Genomic DNA, 24,446 nt, shown 5'->3' with positions numbered 1-24,446 from the left:
GTATACGGGGAAACTCAAAGAACAAACCAAATATCGAATAAAAAGTGTACAAGTGCAAGGGAAATATTCCCTCATCCAACACACACAAACAAGCAAAAAGATGGAAAGTGATCGTACACAAATCTCTCGATGACAACATACAAAGAGCTTGTAAAGATGACGTCAAAGACGGAAATAAAGCAAAACAAATTATCTATATGAACCTGTCGAATAACCTCCATGACGTGCAAAGAACAGAAGTAAAGGTTCTCATCCTGAGAGGAACATCAAAACTTTAAAAGGTAAGTTGACTTCATTTAAAATATGAACGAGACCGTACCTGCAAACTTTGAACCGGAAAGCAGAGAGCGCTTCCTTGATTCCTGTATCACACAACGAGGCTAAAGACAGATATTTATCAGAACATTACAGGATATGGAAGACTGTAGACTTCAAATCAAGGTCCCTTATATGTCACACATTTATAGCCTCATATCACCACGTTTGTGTAATACTACACACTTATAACCCCACATCACCACGTTTATATATATACTACATACTTATAACCCCACAGCACCACGTTTGTATATATACTACATACTTATAACCCCACATCACCACGTTTGTATATACTACATACTTATAACCCCACATCACCACGTTTGTATATATACTATACACTTATAACCCCACATCACCACGTTTGTATATACTACATACTTATAACCCCACATCACCACGTTTGTATATATACTACATACTTATAACCCCACATCACCACGTTTGTATATATACTACACACTTATAACCCCACATCACCACGTTTGTATATATACTACATACTTATAACCCCACATCACCACGTTTGTATATACTACATACTTATAACCCCACATCACCACGTTTGTATATATACTACATACTTATAACCCCACATCACCACGTTTGTATATATACTACATACTTATAACCCCACATCACCACGTTTGTATATATACTACATACTTATAACCCCACATCACCACGTTTGTATATACTACACACTTATAACCCCACATCACCACGTTTGTATATATACTACACACTTATAACCCCACATCACCACGTTTGTATATATACTACACACTTATAACCCCACATCACCACGTTTGTATATATACTACATACTTATAACCCCACATCACCACGTTTGTATATACTACATACTTATAACCCCACATCACCACGTTTGTATACATACTACACACTTATAACCCCACATCACCACGTTTGTATATATACTACATACTTATAACCCCACATCACCACGTTTGTACATATACGACATACTTATAACCCCACATCACCACGTTTGTATATCTATACTACACACTTATAACCCCACATCACCACGTTTGTATATCTATACTACATACTTATAACCCCACATCACCACGTTTATATATACTACACACTTATAACCCCACATCACCACGTTTATATATACTACACACTTATAACCCCACATCACCACGTTTGTATATATACTACATACTTATAACCCCACATCACCACGTTTGTATATATACTACACACTTATAACCCCACATCACCACGTTTGTATATATACTACACACTTATAACCCCACATCACCACGTTTGTATATCTATACTATATACTTATAACCCCACATCACCACGTTTGTATATAGAATACATACTTATAACCCCACATCACCACGTTTGTACATATACTACATACTTATAACCCCACATCACCACGTTTGTATATATACTACATATGTATAACCCCACATCACCACGTTTGTATATATACTACACACTTATAACCCCACATTACCACGTTTGTATATACTACACACTTATAACCCCACATCACCACGTTTGTATATACTACACACTTATAACCCCACATCACCACGTTTGTATACATACTACACACTTATAACCCCACATCACCACGTTTGTATATACTACACACTTATAACCCCACATCACCACGTTTGTACATATACTACATACTTATAACCCCACATCACCACGTTTGTATATATACTACATACTTATAACCCCACATTACCACGTTTGTATATATACTACACACTTATAACCCCACATCACCACGTTTGTATATATACTACACACTTATAACCCCACATCACCACGTTTGTATATATACTACACACTTATAACCCCACATCAACAAGTTTGTATATATACTACACACTTATAACCCCACATCACCACGTTTGTATATACTACACACTTACAACCCCACATCACCACGTTTGTATATACTACACACTTATAACCCCACATCACCACGTTTGTATATATACTACACACTTATAACCCCACATCACCACGTTTGTATATACTACACACTTATAACCCCACATCACCACGTTTGTATATACTACATACTTATAACCCCACATCACCACGTTTGTATATATACTACACACGTATAACCCCACATCACCACGTTTGTATATATACTACATACTTATAACCCCATATCACCACGTTTGTATATATACTACACACTTATAACCCCACATCACCACGTTTATATATATACTACACACTTATAACCCCACATCACCACGTTTGTACATATACGACATACTTATAACCCCACATCACCACGTTTGTATATATACTACACACTTATAACCCCACATCACCACGTTTGTATATACTACACACTTATAACCCCACATCACCACGTTTGTATATATACTACATACTTATAACCCCACATCACCACGTTTGTATATATATACTACATACTTATAACCCCATATTACCACGTTTGTATATATATACTACACACTTATAACCCCACATCAACATGTTTGTATATATACTACATACTTATAACCCCACATCACCACGTTTGTATATATACTACATACTTATAACCCCACATCACCACGTTTGTATATATACTACACACTTATAACCCCACATCACCACGTTTGTATATATACTACATACTTATAACCCCACATCACCACGTTTGTATATATACTACACACTTATAACCCCACATCACCACGTTTGTATATATACTACACACTTATAACCCCACATCACCCACGTTTGTATATATACTACACACTTATAACCCCACATCACCACGTTGTATATATACTACATACTTATAACCCCACATCACCACGTTTGTATATACTACACTACTTATAACCCCACATCACCACGTTTGTATATATACTACACACTTATAACCCACATCACCACGTTTGTATATATACTACACACTTATAACCCCACATCACCACGTTTGTATATATACTACATACTTATAACCCCACATCACCACGTTTGTATATATACTACATACTTATAACCCCACATCACCACGTTTATATATACTACACACTTATAACCCCACATCACCACGTTTGTATATATACTACATACTTATAACCCCACATCACCACGTTTGTATATATACTACACACTTATAACCCCACATCACCACGTTTGTATATACTACACACTTATAACCCCACATCACCACGTTTGTATATACTACACACTTATAACCCCACATCACCACGTTTGTATATATACTACACACTTATAACCCCACATCACCACGTTTGTATATATACTACACACTTATAACCCCACATCACCACGTTTGTATATCTATACTACATACTTATAACCCCACATCACCACGTTTGTATATATACTACATACTTATAACCCCACATCACCACGTTTGTATATATACTACACACTTATAACCCCACATCACCACGTTTGTATATATACTACACACTTATAACCCCACATCACCACGTTTGTATATATACTACATACTCATAACCCCACATCACCACGTTTGTATATATACTACATACTTATAACCCCACATCACCACGTTTGTATATATACTATACATCTATAACTCCAAATCAACAGCTTTGACTATTTACTAAATAATAACATAGATCATCAGGTTCAGATATACTACACTCATATAGCCCATTCACTATCTAGCTTAGTGATGCAGCAGTAATTTATCCCTATCACACAAGGAACATGTTTCAAGTATCTTGGTCCTATTTCATCTGCAATCCGGATGTTGACAAGAGCTTGGCGATGAATCAACAGAGATGTGAATTTTAAGCCTGGCATACTTACACAGCTTATTAATATTTGTTTAAGAATGGCCTAAGCATATATAAGCAACTCGTGTGTCAACTGGGACAATTATAAACACACGTGAAGTTGTAGAAATAAGTCGGGAAGGTTCTAATTGTACAAGATGCTACATTTAACATAAAACCCCAGATAGGGCTTAATGAAAGGAATGAATGCCACTCCTATCACGAACATAATAAGGAAACGAAATTTTCAACTGAAAAAAATAGCCTTTAATTAAATAACAAGGTACATGATATTTACTTATTTGTCCTCATTTAAGGTCAGTATTGAAAAGAAGAAAATGGAATTTTATAAAATAGCAAGGTTTATCACAGAACTCAACCGTTCTTCCATGCTATCGATACGACTATGTCAGATAAAGTAAGACAGGTGTTCATAAACCCCATTGTGACGTTAAATATACTTATAAAATTTTAGTACTTATATTCTCATAAATGCAATATATATGAGAAACATAATCTCACACTCGTATCTTTGTCATATGGTATTGAAGTCTTTCAATCATTTGATAATTTGCCTAATGGTTTGTGGCATATCAAATTATTGAATTCGTTTGATGAATTCCATAGGACATATGGCCTTTCCGGTATGGTCCTCTATATTTCTTGGATATGATTATTCCTTTTATGCAGAGAGAAGCCATGGCATTTGAGAAAGGAGGAAAAGAAATGTGTACAAAGTAAAAGTATCTGTTTGGTGACTAGTTTTCAAGTAGAGAAGGAAATAAAATTCTATCACATCAGAAGGATTTTATTTGTCAATGATTATTTTTTATCTAGAGAGGGGAAGGGAATGAATTGATATATCATACCAAGTTGTTGATATGGCGACAGAGTTGTCATGAAGAGAAGGAAATGATTTAGCGACAGAATTATCATGAAGATTGGGAAATAAATTCTACTTCGTAACAAGATATTTATTTGGCGATATTGTCTTCATATAGAGGAGGAAATTAAAATTATATTACATAACAAGATGCTAATTTGACGACAGTGTTATCATGAAGAAGAGAAAGGAAATTTTATCATATTACCAAATTTTTATTTGGCGAAAGCTACATGTATAGACAATACATTCGTTGATTTAACACTGCTGAGTATGCAATTTCATTTACTCTTTATTAGGCTTACGAAAATTGATGTAATAAATTAAAAGTTAAAACAAATAAAATCATAGTTACATGTAGCAGAACATTTTCATTGGGTCGAGTGGAAAAATTATGTTAATTATCCTACCAACAATTTGGCTTAATTAAAATTATAAACAAAAGAAAGTAGAAATATTAGTTAATAGTTAACTCATACGACCTGGTACACATTATTTGCAGTAAACAATTGTATAAGACAATTGTGAGGAGTGGAAAGTTTATAAATGTATGTATATCATATTAGATTAGCAACTAATAGCGCAGACAGAATGAATCAAGGGAAATAAGACAATTTACCTTATCAGAATCATATAAATGTTTAAAACAACTGAGAAAAAAATGGCCAAAGGGAATATGATGTCATCTATTTCTTTTTCACTGACGACGCATAGTTTGCTTTCTTTAAAAAGGGACAACAATCTCAAACCATCAATTTCAAAGATGGTGTCTTAGCCAATTTCCAATTTAAATCAACTTGAATGCGGACAAGTATAGACCAAGGAACTGTCGACGGACGAACTACAGAAGTATGGGGCGCCGTTTTACTATTTATTCCCATTTGGTGATATCACCTATTCGAATAGGTGATATCACCAATTCATTTTTCAAATAAGTGATATCACCTATTCGAATGAGTGATATCACCTATTCGAATTGGTGATATCACTTATTCGTTTCAATAAGTGATATCACCTATTCGATGAGTGATATCACCTATTCGAATAAGTGATATCACCTATTCGAATGAGTGATATCACCTATTCGAATAAGTGATATCACCTATTCGAATGAGTGATATCACCTATTCGAATAGATGATATCACTTAATGAAACGAATAGGTGATATCACTTATTCGAATAGGTGATATCACCAAATGGGAATAAATAGTAAAACGGCGTCCCATACAGAAGGACCACGGAAGTAGGGGGATTTGAACAGTTCACTATCAGATGATAAAGGACTTAAGCTACTTCATGGAGTCTGTAACATTAGTTTCAATGAAATTAGTTAACAATGTTAGGAGGAGGTGGCCGAACAACATCCATCACATAATAGAACCTTTTGGTTACTATGACAACCCACTGACCCGTATTTGTCATCCCATAAAGCTCCTGAATGCCAATTTTCTGCTTAATCGAAATTAAAAGTGGGGTTTCCAGCAATGTTAATATCCCTTAAGGGTATGTCTATTGTTTTTTAGACTTAGAAACCACTCAACGATACATTGCTTTGTGAGGTCAAAGTTGGTCCCTTGGCTATACATTTAACCCAAATTAATCGATGATGCACTTGCCTAATTAACTAATTACGTAACTTAATTACTAAACGAAGAATGCAGATTGTCACAAAACAGATAAATCAATTATTCATTTATTCTTAAGGATTCTGGTAAAAAGCCCCAGAAAATCTCCTACTGTGACCAGAAGAAGCGGAACTATTTGACGTTCATGAGCATAGCCCTGCCTAATGTTTACCTTCTGGACAATGTAGGACCTTTTCCTAGAAGCCATAATGATGCGAAGATTACAAAATCCATCATAGATAGTCTCTCCTGGCTGGAAAAAAATGACAATGTCAATGTTGATCGATGGTTTAGAGATCTTTTGAAATCACGTGGTTTGACAATGAAGATGCAGTCTCTTCAAATCCAGATGGGTAGTGACGTCATATCACGGAAACTTCAAGCAATGTTTTTATACAAAACACAACTTGCCTCCAACTATTTCATTGATATCGAGGCACCATATCTGAATGGAATCCGAGGACTCGTATATGTTTGAACACCTGAGCGAGACGCAAAAGAAAGAGTGCGGGCTGACAAAATGAAAGCGTCTTTGTGTTCACAATACTATATCTCAGCATGTGAAAAATGAGCCAGAACCTACGAGAAAGGCCAAGCCACTAGTTGTCATACTAGATGCAACTGCGGATAATTGTGACTTTCCAAAGTTAGACATGGAATACCTTCGAACAATATCCTGTGGCACATGCAAAATATCACTGCCAGCTGGCTAGATCGGTGAGCATCTCAGTGATGAAGGTGACTATGAGATATGGATCTATCGGCACTCAGGGGACAGCGAACGATGTCAGATCCACTCGAGGCATACGAGTAGAGTAAAGTACAATGCTTGGATCAAGAATGACAGATCCAACACCATTAATCCCATAAAGGATTATTATTGCCAGTGTCCTGCTGGACAGAGAACTATGGGGTATATGCCCACGTAGCCAGCATCATATTTACTGTAGGATACTACATGCATTTGAAAACCAGTAAGCATTTGCATCCAAAAGTCAAAAGGATTAAGATAAACCTCAAATAATGTAGATATCGCTACCAACCGTCATCTTGCAGGAATTAGGTATGATCGACTTGGACACTTAGAACTACGATGTAGACCAACACTGACATGGTCAATAAGATTTTAGGACGAGGAAGCCATGTTGGATTCCAGATTAGATGGTTTAATGTGTAAACCAAGATAAATCTATTATGTAGCGTTCTTGTAAGAAAATTGATTCCGCAGTTGTACGAAAATATAACATTTATGGTTATCAGGGAACATAGCGGCCATTTTGAAAGTGGAAAATTCACTTTAGTTGGTTTTTAGCGTATGTGTCACTCAATGTGTACTAATGAAACCAAGTATAAACATTTTATTTTTAGTTCACTTCACAATATTTGAATGCAAAACAGATTTTCCCCTATGCTCGTATTTCTTTAAAAAATCACAAAGCAATATCGTCAATCAATTTTCATTACAAAACTGTTATTTACTATGTTGAGGCAATTTATTTTATACTGTTTGGGGATGTTTTAGCACATAATTACGAATGGACTGCAAGGAAATTTCGCTTAATGTAAAAAGAGCAATTTTGCTTTACATATATGACATCTGACATGTTAATATCAACTCAAACTGGTATTGTTGTTACTGTCTGTAGATTGTATTGTTGTTACTGACTGTAGATTGTATTGTTACTGTCTGTAGATTGTATTGTTACTGTCTGTAGATTGGATTGTTACTGTCTGTAGATTGTATTGTTGTTACTGTCTGTAGATTGTATTGTTACTGTCTGTAGATTGTATTGTTGTTACTGTCTGTAGATGGTATTGTTACTGTCTGTAGATTTGTATTGTTGTTACTGTCTGTAGATTGTATTGTTGTTACTGTCTGTAGATTGTATTGTTGTTACTGTCTGTAGATTGTATTGTTACTGTCTGTAGATTGTATTGTTGTTACTGTCTGTAGATTGTATTGTTGTTACTGTCTGTAGATTGTATTGTTACTGTCTGTAGATTGTATTGTTGTTACTGTCTGTAGATTGTATTGTTACTGTCTGTAGATTGTATTGTTGTTACTGTCTGTAGATTGTATTGTTGTTACTGTCTGTAGATTGTATTGTTGTTACTGTCTGTAGATTGTATTGTTGTTACTGTCTGTACATTGTATTGTTGTTACTGTCTGTATATTGTATTGTTTTTACTGACTGTAGATTGTATTGTTGTTACTGTCTGTAGATTGTATTGTTACTGTCTGTAGATTGTATTGTTGTTACTGTCTGTAGATTGTATTATTGTTACTGTCTGTAGATTGTATTGTTGTTACTGTCTGTAGATTGTATTGTTGTTACTGTCTGTAGATTGTATTGTTGTTACTGTCTGTAGATTGTATTGTTACTGTCTGTAGATTGTATTGTTGTTACTGTCTGTAGATTGTATTATTGTTACTGTCTGTAGATTGTATTGTTGTTACTGTCTGTAGATTGTATTATTGTTACTGTCTGTAGATTGTATTATTGTTACTGACTGTAGATTGTATTGTTGTTACTGTCTGTAGATTGTATTGTTACTGTCTGTAGATTGTATTGTTGTTACTGTCTGTAGATTGTATTATTGTTACTGTCTGTAGATTGTATTGTTGTTACTGTCTGTAGATTGTATTGTTGTTACTGTCTGTAGATTGTATTGTTGTTACTGTCTGTAGCTTGTATTGTTGTTACTGTCTGTAGATTGTATTGTTACTGTCTGTAGATTGTATTGTTGTTACTGTCTGTAGATTGTATTGTTGTTACTGTCTGTAGATTGTATTGTTACTGTCTGTAGATTGTATTGTTACTGTCTGTAGATTGTATTGTTGTTACTGTCTGTAGATTGTATTGTTGTTACTGTCTGTAGATTGTATTGTTGTTACTGTCTGTAGATTGTATTGTTGTTACTGTCTATAGATTGTATTGTTACTGTCTGTAGATTGTATTGTTGTTACTGTCTGTAGATTGTATTGTTGTTACTGTCTTTAGATTGTATTGTTGTTACTGTCTGTAGATTGTATTGTTGTTACTGTTTGTAGATTGTATTGTTGTTACTGTCTGTAGATTGTATTGTTGTTACTGTCTGTAGATTGTATTGTTACTGTCTGTAGATTGTATTGTTGTTACTGTCTGTAGATTGTTTTGTTGTTACTGTCTGTAGAATGTATTGTTGTTACTGTCTGTAGATTGTATTGTTGTTACTGTCTGTAGATTGTATTGTTGTTACTGTCTGTAGATTGTATTGTTGTTACTGTCTGTAGATTGTATTGTTGTTACTGTCTGTAGATTGTATTGTTTTACTGTCTGTAGATTGTATTGTTGTTACTGTCTGTAGATTGTATTATTGTTACTGTCTGTAGATTGTATTGTTATTACTGTCTGTAGATTGTATTGTTGTTACTGTCTGTAGATTGTATTGTTACTGTCTGTAGATTGTATTGTTCCTGTCTGTAGATTGTATTGTTGTTACTGTCTGTAGATTGTATTATTGTTACTGTCTGTAGATTGTATTGTTACTGTCTGTAGATTGTATTGTTACTGTCTGTAGATTGTATTGTTGTTACTGTCTGTAGATTGTATTGTTGTTACTGTCTGTAGATTGTATTGTTACTGTCTGTAGATTGTATTGTTGTTACTGTCTGTAGATTGTATTGTTGTTACTGTCTGTAGATTGTATTGTTGTTACTGTCTGTAGATTGTATTGTTACTGTCTGTAGATTGTATTGTTACTGTCTGTAGATTGTATTGTTACTGTCTGTAGATTGTATTGTTGTTACTGTCTGTAGATTGTATTGTTGTTACTGTCTGTAGATTGTATTGTTGTTACTGTCTGTAGATTGTATTGTTGTTACTGTCTGTAGATTGTATTGTTGTTACTGTCTGTAGATTGTATTGTTGTTACTGTCTGTAGATTGTATTTGTTACTGTCTGTAGATTGTATTGTTGTTACTGTCTGTAGATTGTATTGTTGTTACTGTCTGTATATTGTATTGTTGTTACTGTCTGTAGATTGTATTGTTACTGTCTGTAGATTGTATTGTTACTGTCTGTAGATTGTATTGTTGTTACTGTCTGTAGATTGTATTGTTGTTACTGTCTGTAGATTGTATTGTTGTACTGTCTGTAGATTGTATTGTTGTTACTGTCTGTAGATTGTATTGTTGTTACTGTCTGTAGATTGTATTGTTGTTACTGTCTGTAGATTGTATTTGTTACTGTCTGTAGATTGTATTGTTGTTACTGTCTGTAGATTGTATTGTTTGTTACTGTCTGTAGATTGTATTGTTGTTACTGTCTGTAGATTGTATTGTTGTTACTGTCTGTAGATTGTATTGTTGTTACTGTCTGTAGATTGTATTGTTGTTACTGTCTGTAGATTGTATTGTTGTTACTGTCTGTAGATTGTATTGTTACTGTCTGTAGATTGTATTGTTGTTACTGTCTGTAGATTGTATTGTTGTTACTGTCTGTAGATTGTATTGTTGTTACTGTCTGTAGATTGTATTGTTGTTACTGTCTGTAGATTGTATTGTTACTGTCTGTAGATTGTATTGTTGTTACTGTCTGTAGATTGTATTGTTGTTACTGTCTGTAGATTGTATTGTTGTTACTGTCTGTAGATTGTATTGTTGTTACTGTCTGTAGATTGTATTGTGTTACTGTCTGTAGATTGTATTGTGTTACTGTCTGTAGATTGTATTGTTACTGTCTGTAGATTGTATTGTTGTTACTGTCTGTAGATTGTATTGTTGTTACTGTCTGTAGATTGTATTGTTACTGTCTGTAGATTGTATTGTTACTGTCTGTAGATTGTATTGTTACTGTCTGTAGATTGTATTGTTGTTACTGTCTGTAGATTGTATTGTTGTTACTGTCTGTAGATTGTATTGTTGTTACTGTCTGTAGATTGTATTGTTGTTACTGTCTGTAGATTGTATTGTTGTTACTGTCTGTAGATTGTATTTTGTTACTGTCTGTAGATTGTATTGTTGTTACTGTCTGTAGATTGTATTGTTGTTACTGTCTGTAGATTGTATTGTTGTTACTGTCTGTAGATTGTATTGTTGTTACTGTCTGTAGATTGTATTGTTACTGTCTGTAGATTGTATTGTTACTGTCTGTAGATTGTATTGTTGTTACTGTCTGTAGATTGTATTGTTACTGTCTGTAGATTGTATTGTTGTTACTGTCTGTAGATTGTATTGTTGTTACTGTCTGTAGATTGTATTGTTGTTACTGTCTGTAGATTGTATTGTTGTTACTGTCTGTAGATTGTATTGTTGTTACTGTCTGTAGATTGTATTGTTGTTACTGTCTGTAGATTGTATTGTTGTTACTGTCTGTAGATTGTATTGTTGTTACTGTCTGTAGATTGTATTGTTGTTACTGTCTGTAGATTGTATTGTGTTACTGTCTGTAGATTGTATTGTTGTTACTGTCTGTAGATTGTATTGTTGTTACTGTCTGTAGATTGTATTGTTACTGTCTGTAGATTGTATTGTTACTGTCTGTAGATTGTATTGTTGTTACTGTCTGTAGATTGTATTGTTACTGTCTGTAGATTGTATTGTTGTTACTGTCTGTAGATTGTATTGTTACTGTCTGTAGATTGTATTGTTGTTACTGTCTGTAGATTGTATTGTTACTGTCTGTAGATTGTATTGTTACTGTCTGTAGATTGTATTGTTGTTACTGTCTGTAGATTGTATTGTTCCTGTCTGTAGATTGTATTGTTGTTACTGTCTGTAGATTGTATTGTTGTTACTGTCTGTAGATTGTATTGTTGCTAGTCTGTAGATTGTATTGTTGCTAGTCTGTAGATTGTATTGTTGTTACTGTCTGAAAGTTGGATTGTTGTTACACTGCATGTTTATACATAATAGTCTTACCTTGGCCATGAGCTAGTCCATTGTTCAGTACCAGAATCAGCAATCCTGGCACCAACCAACAACACATCTTGGCTCTTGAAAGCCACACAATTGAATGGACGAGGAAGTCCGTGTAAATGTTGACACAAGGAAGATCTGCTAAGGAAGTGGTATACAGAGCACGATCGCCTGAAACTCTATCATCCGCACATTCAAATATAAGTACTTGCATGTATTGTGTAAAACGGGTCAAAGGTCATCTATAGCATCCGCATATCAACATGTAGGGCAATGGGACATATAAAAGTATATATAAACCGAGTATTCGTTTCAGATCCAAATAACATAAGTTAAGTTGTAAATAAACAAATCATCAAAAGTCCCGAGTCTAGCGAGGAAACGAACATACATGTCAGCAAGACAATGCCATGCCATGCCATACCATACCATACCATACCATACCATACCAAACAGACATCGCAAAAATAAGTAGCGGCTCCTCTAACAAATAACGCAAATACGACTATCTTTTCAAACTGGTAACACAAAAGACTGACTTCTCAAACTGGTAACACAAACGACTGACTTCTCAAACACGACTGACCTCTCAAACACGACTGACTTCTCAAACTGGTAACACAAAAGACTGACTTCTCAAACTGGTAACACAAACGACTGACTTCTCAAACACGACTGACTTCTCAAACACGACTGACTTCTCAAACTGGTAACACAAAAGACTGACTTCTCAAACTGGTAACACAAACGACTGACTTCTCAAATACGACTGACTTCTCAAACTGGTAACACAAACGACTGACTTCTCAAACTGGTAACACAAACGACTGACTTCTCAAACACGACTGACTTCTCAAACTGGTAACACAAAAGACTGACTTCTCAAACTGGTAACACAAACGACTGACTTCTCAAACTGGTAACACAAAAGACTGACTTCTCAAACTGGTAACACAAACGACTGACTTCTCAAACACGACTGACCTCTCAAACACGACTGACTTCTCAAACTGGTAACACAAAAGACTGACTTCTCAAACTGGTAACACAAACGACTGACTTCTCAAACACGACTGACTTCTCAAACTGGTAACACAAACGACTGACTTCTCAAACTGGTAACACAAACGACTGACTTCTCAAACTGGTAACACAAACGACTGACTTCTCAAATACGACTGACTTCTCAAACTGGTAACACAAACGACTGACTTCTCAAACTGGTAACACAAACGACTGACTTCTCAAACACGACTGACTTCTCAAACTGGTAACACAAAAGACTGACTTCTCAAACTGGTAACACAAACGACTGACTTCTCAAACACGACTGACTTCTCAAACTGGTAACACAAAAGACTGACTTCTCAAACTGGTAACACAAACGACTGACTTCTCAAACTGGTAACACAAACGACTGACTTCTCAAACACGAGCGACTCCTCAAACAGATACAGAAAAGAACAGCATTGACTCCTCAGATAACACAAACAAGAGCGATTTCTCAAATAAATACCACAAACACCAGCGACTCCTCAAAACATACCACAAATATGAGCGATTTCTCAAATAAATACAGAAAAAAAACATTATTGACTCCTCAGATAACACAAGTATGTATAACAAAAAATTGTATAACATATTTATCTGCCTACAACTTTCCAATAGCTGCGTATAGTTATTTCCCTTATTCTTTAATACTTGTGGAAGATTATTGATATACATCTGAATCAGTAAAGCTGCTTGTAATCTTTGAACAAAAAATCAATTGAAGGACAAAACGGTCTATTAAATCCAAGATTTACACAAGATGTTTTTTTGTTATACTATATAAGATGTACATTTAATTAGGCCTAGCAAACATCTATTTTATGACCCCTAGTAACATCGAAAATGCAAATAGTTTACCTCCGATAGAAAACTGCGGTCGCGCTGTCCGACGAGACAAATATAGGCCAAACTGTTTTGACAAACAAGACGCCAGTACATCAATCAGTCACTGATCATAATCGTTATATTCTTTTCAAATAAACAAATGATTTTATTTAAAAAATTTCATGTTACAACTTGCCTTCCATTCCTGTTGATATTTTTTGCGTAATCTAGCGACATACAAATAAATAGACATTACCGCCATTTTTGTCAATTAGTGATAATCACGTGATTAGTCACGTGACACCTGAAGTTATCCCGTGGAATTTTTGGCTGCAAAGCTATTTATAGAATTGTAAACTTACGCTTATATGCGCTCAGCATATGAGCTCAGAATGAACATACGAGTCTAAGACATGTGGGTAGTTTCTTTGGTTTAAACAGTATTTTATTTTGTAAACAGCAAAGTTGTACACATTACATGAATGTAAGGATTCGAAAACAAGCCTAAAGCTTATGTTAATTCGTCTCCTTATAAAAGAAATAGCAAACTATATACAGGCGACGGTAAGTCAAAAGAGCATGGATATGGTAAGTTTGATACAAAGTTTAAACCAGAAAAATTAGGTAATAATGAAAATCATAATTCAAAATCTTAATCCATGTCCCAACTGTGTCAGTACCAGTATGTACATGATACATGTTGGCGCGTATTCTATTTAATTCATTATTATGATAAACATGTTATATATATATTATATTTAGAGATATGATGCCATTGTAATACAGATAAAGCTCCAAGAATCACCCGATCGAGCTCTTGATATACGATATCAATTTGAGAAGCGTCTGCTTTCTAGAATAAAACGTTGAACAGTAAGGAATATGTCTTCATTTTGATCTGGAAGAAGAGTACTGTCCCCACAGAGAGCAGACTTTAAGTTAACATTATAAGGGAGGGTATCTATTGTTTCTCTTCTAATACGAGTATATTGGGGTCAATGAAAGAGGAAATGTTCAGGAGATTTTACTTCACCGCAGTGACAAAGAGGATTATCAGTAATATTTTTGAGAAAGAGGTGTTGTGAGAGACTGCTACAGCCAAGTCGTAATCTGCTATGGTATATCTGACCCAATCTACTTCCACTGTTGTAATATTTTGGAACTTGCACCTTATTTCTATACAGATATGATTTAAACTGTGGGACCGTTAGGTTTTGTACATGTTCAGGCAATGCATTCCATTCGCGAATGACACAAGGAAGAAATGAGTTGAAATATGTTGCAGTTCTACAGAGGATTGTAGGTATATTTCTAGCCTGTCTTGTCTGATAGCGATGGTCAGTAAGACGAGGAATAAGGTTCGACAAATAAGAAGGGCTTAGGCTATGATACATTTTATGAAATAATATCAGTCTATGGTGTCTACGTCTTGTCTCAAGTGTATCCCAACCTACGTCTCGTAAAAGTTTGTCAGTGTTAACTAGACGTGTCGAGCCAGTGACGATTCTTGCGGCTTCAATATTGATATTTTCTAATAAATTTGAAAGGTTTTGTGGGATGTTAGACCAAACCACGTCCCCGTATTCAATTAAGGGTCTTATAAAGAATATACATATTTTTTCTAGAGAAGATCTATCTAATAAAATTTTAGTTTTCTCATAATTCCAAGTTTTGACTGTGATTTATTAATTATTGTATCAACGTGTTCATCCCATCTTCCATCATTACTAAAATTTAAACCTAGGTGCTTGTGGTGTTCAACTTCAGAAATATAGGGGGTATTAAGCATATATAGAGTCGGATGAAAAGGTTTGTAAAGTTTTTTGGAAATAATCAATGATTCAGTTTTGTTTGGATTAAATGTAACAAGCCAAGAACTAGCCCAGTTAGAAATTTTTGTTATGTCAGAAGAGAGGAAGAGACGAATATCGCAAGTAATTTCATTAACAATATCATTAATGAAAACTAAGAATAAAATTGGTCCCAGAATAGACCCCTGGGGAACTCCAGCATACAAAGTTTTAAGAGATGAAGAAGCACCATTTATAACAACACATTGTTGACGTCCATGTAAATAATTTGTGAAAAATTGTAGGGCTTTGTAAGTGATACCTATAGATTCTAATTTATGAAGAAGACCTCTGTGCCATACCTTTTCAAATGCTTTGCTAATGTCAAAAAAGAGAACCCGAATTTCTTTGCCATCATCAATTGCCGAATAAAATCTATTAGTTATGTCTACCAACTGGTTTATAGTGGAATCGCCGTGCCTAAATCCTGACTGATGTTTAGTAAATATACTGTTAGTGTGTTAGTGATTATAAAGATACTTGAAAATACATCTTTCCATGACTTTACTTAGAATACTCAATAGGGATATTGGTCTATAATTATTTACAGAAGAAGAGTCACCCTTTTTGAAAACTGGTATAACATTTGCAACTTTCCATTTTGAAGGGAACAAGCCTAGTCTTAATGATATATTGAATAATTTTGATAACGGTTGGGATAACTGATTGGTAGCTTCTTTAAGAATACGCGGGTGGATAAGATCAGGACCGACAGCTTTATTAACATTTAATTGTGAAATAGCGTCTTTTACGTCTTCAGTTGTAATAGAGATTATGTCGAGTTTATGTACGATGTTGTTTCGTCCGTCAATAGGTGGTAACGGTGTGTTGTTGTCGTCAAGAAAACATTGTCTAGCAAAAAAGTCATTCAGTGCCTCGCTTTTGTCCATGTCGTTGTCGATGTAAGTGTCATTAGTTTTGAGTATAGGTATGTCAGTGGATTTGTTAAACCCACATAGAGTTTTAAGATTTTTCCAACAAGATTTTGAATTTAGATTCGATTCGTTGTGCAATGATTGAATCATTTTATCACGAAAATTAGCCTTAGCCACACGAACTAATGATACACAGCGATTTCGTAAATTTTTAAACTGTTGCCATGATTCCGGCGTATTTCTTCGTTTAGCATTGCTATGGGCACGTTTGCGCTTCCGAATAAGTTTTCTGATTTCATTGTGCATCCAAGGAGCGTCAGTCTTGCGAATAAATACAAATTAAAACTTGTTTTAATGCCATTTATGCAGGCAGAACTCTGTTTAGGATTCCTGTTTTTATTTAGAAACTTTACAGTAATTATTGAAGGAGGCAGTAAAGGGAGGAGTGAGATGGTCAAGCAAATCACTTTGCGCATTAATATGTTGCTAAATTTAGAACGCTACAAAAGCGCATGACGTAGCTGCCTTCACTCAGAGGCTGAAGATCCAAGATGGCAGAACAAGGTGGGTAATACGGTCAAGGTCAATTTTGATCTGTTTAAGTTATCTGCCTATTTTGATCTTCCATTTCTAGACCATATTTTTACCAAAGTTTTTGTTGACATTCTGGATTGTCCGTTACAATGTCTTCGGTCCTGGTATTGGGTCATAGTTTCATCAAAAGATTGGATGATAGCCTAGTGGGCTCATGGACGAATCTCGGTTTTGACCCAGACCGTTTAGCAATTTGTTGTGTCGGTAAAAGTGGCGGTAAAATCAATCAGCTGTATGCTCGCTGGATTTGGGATATTATACATGTACGGAATGTGCAGCCCTCTGTGGTTTTACTTCAAATTGGAGGAAACGACTTAGACTGTGTCGATTATGAGAGGATGAAGGACACTTTGGTTACCGACCTACTTTCTATAGCTCAGTGGTTAATGGCGGGATTTGGTGTCAAGCGAGTCGGTTTTATGCAGTTGTTCTATCGTAAGACAACAAGATGTTCAACTGTTGATATCTATAACGACAATGTGGATTTTATGTATATGTCTTTGAAACATAGCTGTGTGGGTTCAAAAGTTTTCTACTGGCGACATAAGGGTCTCAAGGACGGTGTTTTGGATGTCTTGTGTAGGGATGGAGTCCATTTATCGCCTGGGGGCATGCGCAAATACATCTATTCTGTCCGAGGTGCCCGCCCTACGGGGTTTACGATTGGTTGCCGATAACATGTGACTTATTTTCCTTCTCGATAAGGTAAGGTCATGCATATTCATTATCAGTATTGTTTACAAACACTTGAGCTATTATGGGATGTATGTGATGTCATACTTTGAGTTTGACTGCGCAAGTGTAGAGTACTTCCGCCCAGCTGTTGCTTATCTAGGTCAATAGTAAGTGTTGTAGTGGAATCGTACGTTACATTTGTCGCATCTTCACGATGTTTCTGTAAAATATATCTGAGATTAGATACCCTTTATATTTGTTACAAACGGATATTGTTGGCAGGCGAGAGGTCAAACTGTGTTTACATAGGAGGTTGCCGCCTAGGTAGTTTCACTTTGATTACGTGTAACGTAAATTAGGCTCTGCAGATTTGTTTACATGTGCATTCACATGTGTAGTGTGTTGTATACAATTGTAGGCGCGTTTGTCACATGTTGGTTGAGGAGTCTTATTTTACATGTGATTTCACGTGATGTGTTGTGCAGTTTTTACCACGTGAGTTCATGTGGGCTGTGTAGTCTGTGTTTACATGTGTATTTCACATGTGTAGTGTTTACATGTGCATTTCACATGTTTAGTGTTTACATGTTCGTTTTACATGTGTTTTACAGCTTTTTACCGTGTTAGCTCATGTGGGCTGTGCAAATTCTGTTAGCATGTGTATGCATATTTTGTAGTTTATAAAATAAGCGTTTCACTGTATGGTACTACACAGTTTTTATCACACACGTTTATGTGTGTGTTTCTCATACATGTTCATGTGTTCTGTGTAAACAGATAATTTGTATCACATAGACTTTATTAACCTACAGTTCAAATAATTTTCGTTCAACATGGTGAATGAATTCCCTAGCTATTTGACAGCTATTTTCTTTCATCAGATGCTAAGGAATGTTCTAACTATTGAACAGTTTTAAAACTTTCAACATTGTTTTGAGTTTAATTTGTTTCGGTAATTATCAACACCCAGGAATCATTTGAACTCTAAATGTTGACTTTGTGTTTGTTTAACTTTACAACACATATTACCTCACAGACTGATGGGTTCGGTCTACGTTGGAATCATTAGATCTTTGGTTTTTGAGACATATTGATATCCAGATACTGTTTCAATAAATTTATTTTCCAGAGCATGGGCCAGGTCCTTCAAGGAGGACACGTAGGCGTGCAGCACTGCAAAACACATTGGTGGGTAGGAGACGTCCTACAAGTACGAGAATACAAGATCCTGAGACTCAACCGCCAGCTCCTCATGTTGAAGTGACAACACCAGTTGTGGGGTTGGCAAGCCCCGCATCATTGCCAACGACACAGGAGATTATTAAGGAGCTATTCCAAAAAATGAAGGATGAGGGATACATTATGCCTATGCCTGTAAATGGCGCAGGTGCCACAGCACCAACAGTCCTTCCACCAGGTCCACCAGCTAACTACAGTACACAAGTACTCCCTGCAGTGGCGCCAGGAATCAACATTCCTGCTGCAGCATCTGGATCTCCGACGGTTCAAGCCTCAGATATGACAAACATTGTTCCACAGGCTAACAGTGGACTTTCTATGCCATCAGTGCACACAAATATCCAACAACCGGAACATTTATCAAATATGAACATTACTGCACCATTAGCAAATTGTTGTGTCAAATTTGACGGGTGAGACAAACCTTATGCATCCTACTATTCACAGCATCTCCCGACCTCTCGGTATGCATGTTGATACCAAAATTAAAATGAAAATTCTAGCCGATGAGTTCATTGATTTTGGGCTACTCATTCAAAAGTCAGCAGACACAGAAAATTTCAAAATTCAGTTACATGGCACGGAATTGGCCATTGTTCCAAAACAAAAATAATTTTCTATCAGAAACATTGAGCAGTGGTTGTCTGCCTTTCATGTCTTTGTAGCCATTTACGTACAAACTCATCCACAGGCTATTTCATCTCTTATGAAATATGCTGACATTGTTCAAACGCTTCACAGGAGGTCGGGAATTGCTGCAGCACTGAACTATGATTGTAATTTTCGACAATGGCATCAGTTTTATCCCCATGCTTCATGGGGTGACATGCACTCTGAATTTTATTTAGAGGCGACAGCCATTGGTCTCAGAAATGCAGCACGTAACCAACCAGCGGTTCAACAGCCCTTTCCCCAGAAATCGGCCAACAACTTCCCAAAAGGAATTTGTTGGTCGTTCAACAAAGTAGGATCATGCAAGCGGGGAACCCGCTGCAAGTTTCCCCATACCTTCTCCAACTGTGGAGGAGCCCATTCCTCCCGACAGTGTAAGTCACAATCCTCCGCTAACAATCCTGACTCCACCTCAAAAGGTGGAGGCAATGGCCAGTCAGCTACCAGCCAAGGCCAACGCCCCCAAAACAAACAAAACAAATAATAAACTTCCAACCCCTATTAAGGTCCAAGTTTTGCTGCCTTTCTTAGAGGGTTACCCGAGGGATGCTTTTCAATTTTTGTATAAGGGTTTCACCAATGGTTTTACTCTCAAATATCAGGGGCCACGTATATTTAGGCTTTCAAAAAATCTAAAATCTGCCCTTGATAACCCCACTGCTTTGAAACAAAAAATTAACAAAGAAATCCAATTAGGTCGAATTCAAGGTCCATTTCTTGCACCACCTTTCCCCAACTTGCAGGTATCCCCTTTAGGCCTTGTACCAAAAAAGGAACCCAATGAGTTTCGTGTTATTCATCATCTTTCCTACCCGGGGGGAGCATCTATAAATGATGGGATAAATCCGGAGGAGGCCACTGTGGCTTATCAGACTATCGATGATGCTATACATCTTATCAAACAGTTCGGAAAGGGGGCCTTTATGGCAAAAACAGACATTGAGTCTGCTTTTCGTCTTATCCCAATTCATCCTAAGGATTACAACTTATTAGGTTTTCAGATAGATGACAAATTTTACTTTGATAAAGTGTTACCAATGGGATGCTCTATCTCATGTCGCTTGTTTGAGGCATTTAGCTCTGCTTTACATTGGATAATGGAAACAAAGTTTAAGGCTGCAGGGGTGGTTCATATTTTAGATGAATTTTTATTTATAGCACCACCTGGTACCTCTAAATGTCAGGAAGATCTGGACAACTTCCTAGAATTTTGTCGGTGCACACACATCCCCATTAAAGACAGCAAAACAGTTCTCCCCTGTACCCTCCTAACTTTTTTAGGCATAGAACTAGATAGTTCCAAAATGGAAGCAAGACTACCTATGGACAAAATCATGAAAGCACGCCAGTTATATATATATGGGGGGATGATTCCTGTGACACTGCACATAATCTCGAGGTTTCGGTTGTTTGTGTACAGTAATCATTGTGGCAGGGATTGGATCCCCATCTAAGACTTTTGTGTCAAATCAGATCTGTTGTCCGAGTTTTATTATTAGTCTTACAAGCTTGCCATGGTGGATGCCCTGTATAAATACAGTTTTATTGGGTACACAATTAGAAGTAGCATCTAGGATTACTTTGGAAAAAATGTCTACGGACAGGTCGAAGTCGTCATCGTGTAGTAAAACGTCCCAGTTCGTCTCGTTAAGCGTCTGTCTAAGTAAATTATAGTCGCCTCTGTCGTATAACCAAATTCTCCGTCCCAGTTCGTCTCGTTAAGCGTCTGTCTAAGTAAATTATAGTCGCCTCTGTCGTATAACCAAATTTTCCGTCTGACAGTACGTTTTTGTCGGGAAGGAGTGTTAACTGTAATGAAGATAGGACAATGATATCTAACATCATTACCGAAGCAATGGTCCTCCACAACTACTGATTTGATAACATTTGGGTTATTTGTTAAAAATAGATCAAGAGCCGACGATGTAGTTTCAGTAAAGTAGGTTGGGTCATTTACTAATTGTTTAAAATTAAAATTGGTTGTCAGTAAATTTACATATGTACTAGGCTTAGGTAGAACGTTGTCATTGAAATATCCAGTTATAAAGACACCACTAGTGTTGAAATTCATTGCTAAGTCAATTGAATACATAATTTTTTCCCATGTTGATCAAGGAGAGTTCGGAGGTCTATAAAAAGTACCTATGAGGAAGTTAGAATTGGTAAAGTTAACTTCAATCCAGATACAATCAATTTCCGGAACATCAAGGTCGGATCTATGTTTAGAAGCTAATTCCGGTTTGACATATACTGCTACACCACCCCCCTGTCGTAATTGTCTATCATTTCGATAGGGTTCATTAAAGGAATGTATCATTACTTCATCATTTGGTATGTCCGAGTTTAACCAAGTTTCTGTTTGAGCCAATATATCTAAATTAGTGAACTCTGCCTCAAGGATATCAATTTTATTTCTAATACTTTGAACGTTTAAACATGCAATTGATAGTAAGGATCCCGAGACCCGATCTTCTTGTAAAATAGGAAAGGGATTGGTAGAATTTGATGCAGACGAAACACTAGATGTGGAAGAAGGACCCGGATTTGGGTGTATATCACCTGCGAGGATCAGCATAAGGATGGACATGTAGCTTAATAATAGAGAGCAGTGAATGATTAAGATCAAAATGGCCAGTGTATATTTATAACTGTAGTGTTCGGGAGGACTGTGTGTTACTTCATTCTGATAGCTAGAAGAAGAATACCAAAAGTTAATGAAGAAATACAATAATAATGCCTTTTCCTTAAAGATGATAAGCAAATTGACAAATGAAATTAATTGTTTAGTAAGACCAACAGAAATATACTGTACAGAGTTGCCAAAATTTTACAGTAGAGGCATTGCATTGAAAAAATACGAAACTGTTAAAGGGACATTCCTTCGTTTGAATAAAGTTTAGGTAGTTAAAATAAAACTTACTGGAAAATATTAATTTTTTTCCAAGTAGTAAAAGTTACAAGTTTTGCATTAATACGGCAGTTTACCTCTCAAGGTAAACAAAGTTCTTCGAGTATTAAGTCCTGAAAATTCTTAATTCGACCCGAAGTATCACTAATTACTGCAAAGACATATGGTATTTGTATACGATAGGCATTTTCCTTTGTATTTTGGTGTTTAATTCATTACTTGTAGGCACAAACACTCATATAATTATCGTTCGGACATATATTTCACCAATAGAAATTGTGTATACTTCTGATATCCGAACGAAGGAATGCCCTTTAAAGTCTTCATAAAAAATCGCAAAATGTGGATCCGGTGGTGTTGGGGTTTTAATGCGTAATGAACTGTTTCATTTTCATATTGAAACTGTTGATGATTCAAGTGAAGGTATCTGGTGGATCAAACTTGTAAGTAATTACTCAGAGTTTATTTTGTATTTATGTGTTGTTTATTTACCCCCAGAAAATAACACCAGGTCCATTGACCCAGCCAACCTTTTTAAAACCTTGCTTCACCAAATAAGCCGATAACAGGGCCAATGTCTGTTATCAGGGCCAGAGGAGACTCGGGCTATAATCCAACGTACACGGTCTGGAGTCATATGATCAGGTACATTTTACGACAATATGCGACGACATGACAAGGGTAATATATCTCCTGATTCGCATGGAGATGTATCCATGTTAAATACGAACTTCATCACGAAGTAATCGGCACAGTTGAATCGACTAAAAATAACAAAGCATATGGCATAGACTGTCAATCAAATTCAAATTAGATGTTCATTATCCTCTCCGATAACACGGTACTCAAAGTGTCGGAAAATAAAAGCAAAAAAAAAAAAAAACGAAACTGTAGACAGATCATGCTTATGGTATAGGTTACTACGTTCTGGGCCCAGTTGTTCAAAATATGATTAGCTTAATCACTTGATTAGTGAATATCTGATTTCTCCTTTACTTCATAACCTGAGTGTGTGCATGTCTTAAAATAGGCAGGTAGGAAGAGAATGACAAGTATTACCGTTTCATGACATTTTGTTAAGTTCGCTTTTACCAGAAATGATCAGGATTTATGGTGGCTGATTTCTGCCATTTCGTTGTTTCGTTCTGGCGCCCCGACAGAACGATAATCTTCGTCTTTTCGCCCCCGATAATTAGCGTTATGGCGCCGCGCCATAACGAAAA

The 24,446-nt window shown here is 36.0% G+C and overlaps 2 protein-coding genes across 3 annotated transcripts in view; one reads left to right on the top strand and one right to left on the bottom strand.

The window, feature by feature from the left end:
* LOC117326570 overlaps positions 1-12,616 on the bottom strand; it is a 34,448-nt gene extending 21,832 nt beyond the window's left edge. The window contains exon 1 of the mRNA XM_033883328.1: positions 12,539-12,616. Within this exon, the coding sequence (XP_033739219.1) occupies positions 12,539-12,605 (67 nt within the window). The 5' untranslated portion in view covers positions 12,606-12,616. The remainder of the gene's footprint in view (positions 1-12,538) is intronic.
* Positions 12,617-16,920: 4,304 nt separating this feature from the next.
* Positions 16,921-22,253, top strand: LOC117326194. 2 transcript variants are annotated; one of them, XM_033882843.1, is made up of 2 exons: positions 16,921-17,699; positions 19,534-22,251. In XM_033882843.1, exons 1-2 carry the CDS (start codon positions 17,687-17,689, stop codon positions 20,058-20,060), a joined length of 540 nt encoding a protein of 179 aa, XP_033738734.1. In that variant the 5' UTR covers positions 16,921-17,686; the 3' UTR covers positions 20,061-22,251. The 2 variants fall into 2 exon arrangements, with proteins under 2 accessions (XP_033738734.1, XP_033738733.1); XM_033882842.1 differs by having other exon boundaries at positions 17,478-17,699; positions 19,534-22,253.
* Positions 22,254-24,446: the final 2,193 nt, after the last annotated feature.

The sequence above is a fragment of the Pecten maximus genome, chromosome 4, assembly GCF_902652985.1.
Source record: "Pecten maximus chromosome 4, xPecMax1.1, whole genome shotgun sequence".
NCBI lineage: Eukaryota > Metazoa > Mollusca > Bivalvia > Pectinida > Pectinidae > Pecten > Pecten maximus.
The sequence above is the reverse complement of the archived record's forward strand: the minus strand, read 5'-3'. Positions and strand labels throughout refer to the sequence as shown.

Coding starts and splice junctions, on each gene's coding strand:
- LOC117326194 (XM_033882842.1), top strand. CDS start 20,744: ATGGCCAGTCAGCTACCAGCCAAGGCCAACGCCCCCAAAACAAACAAA.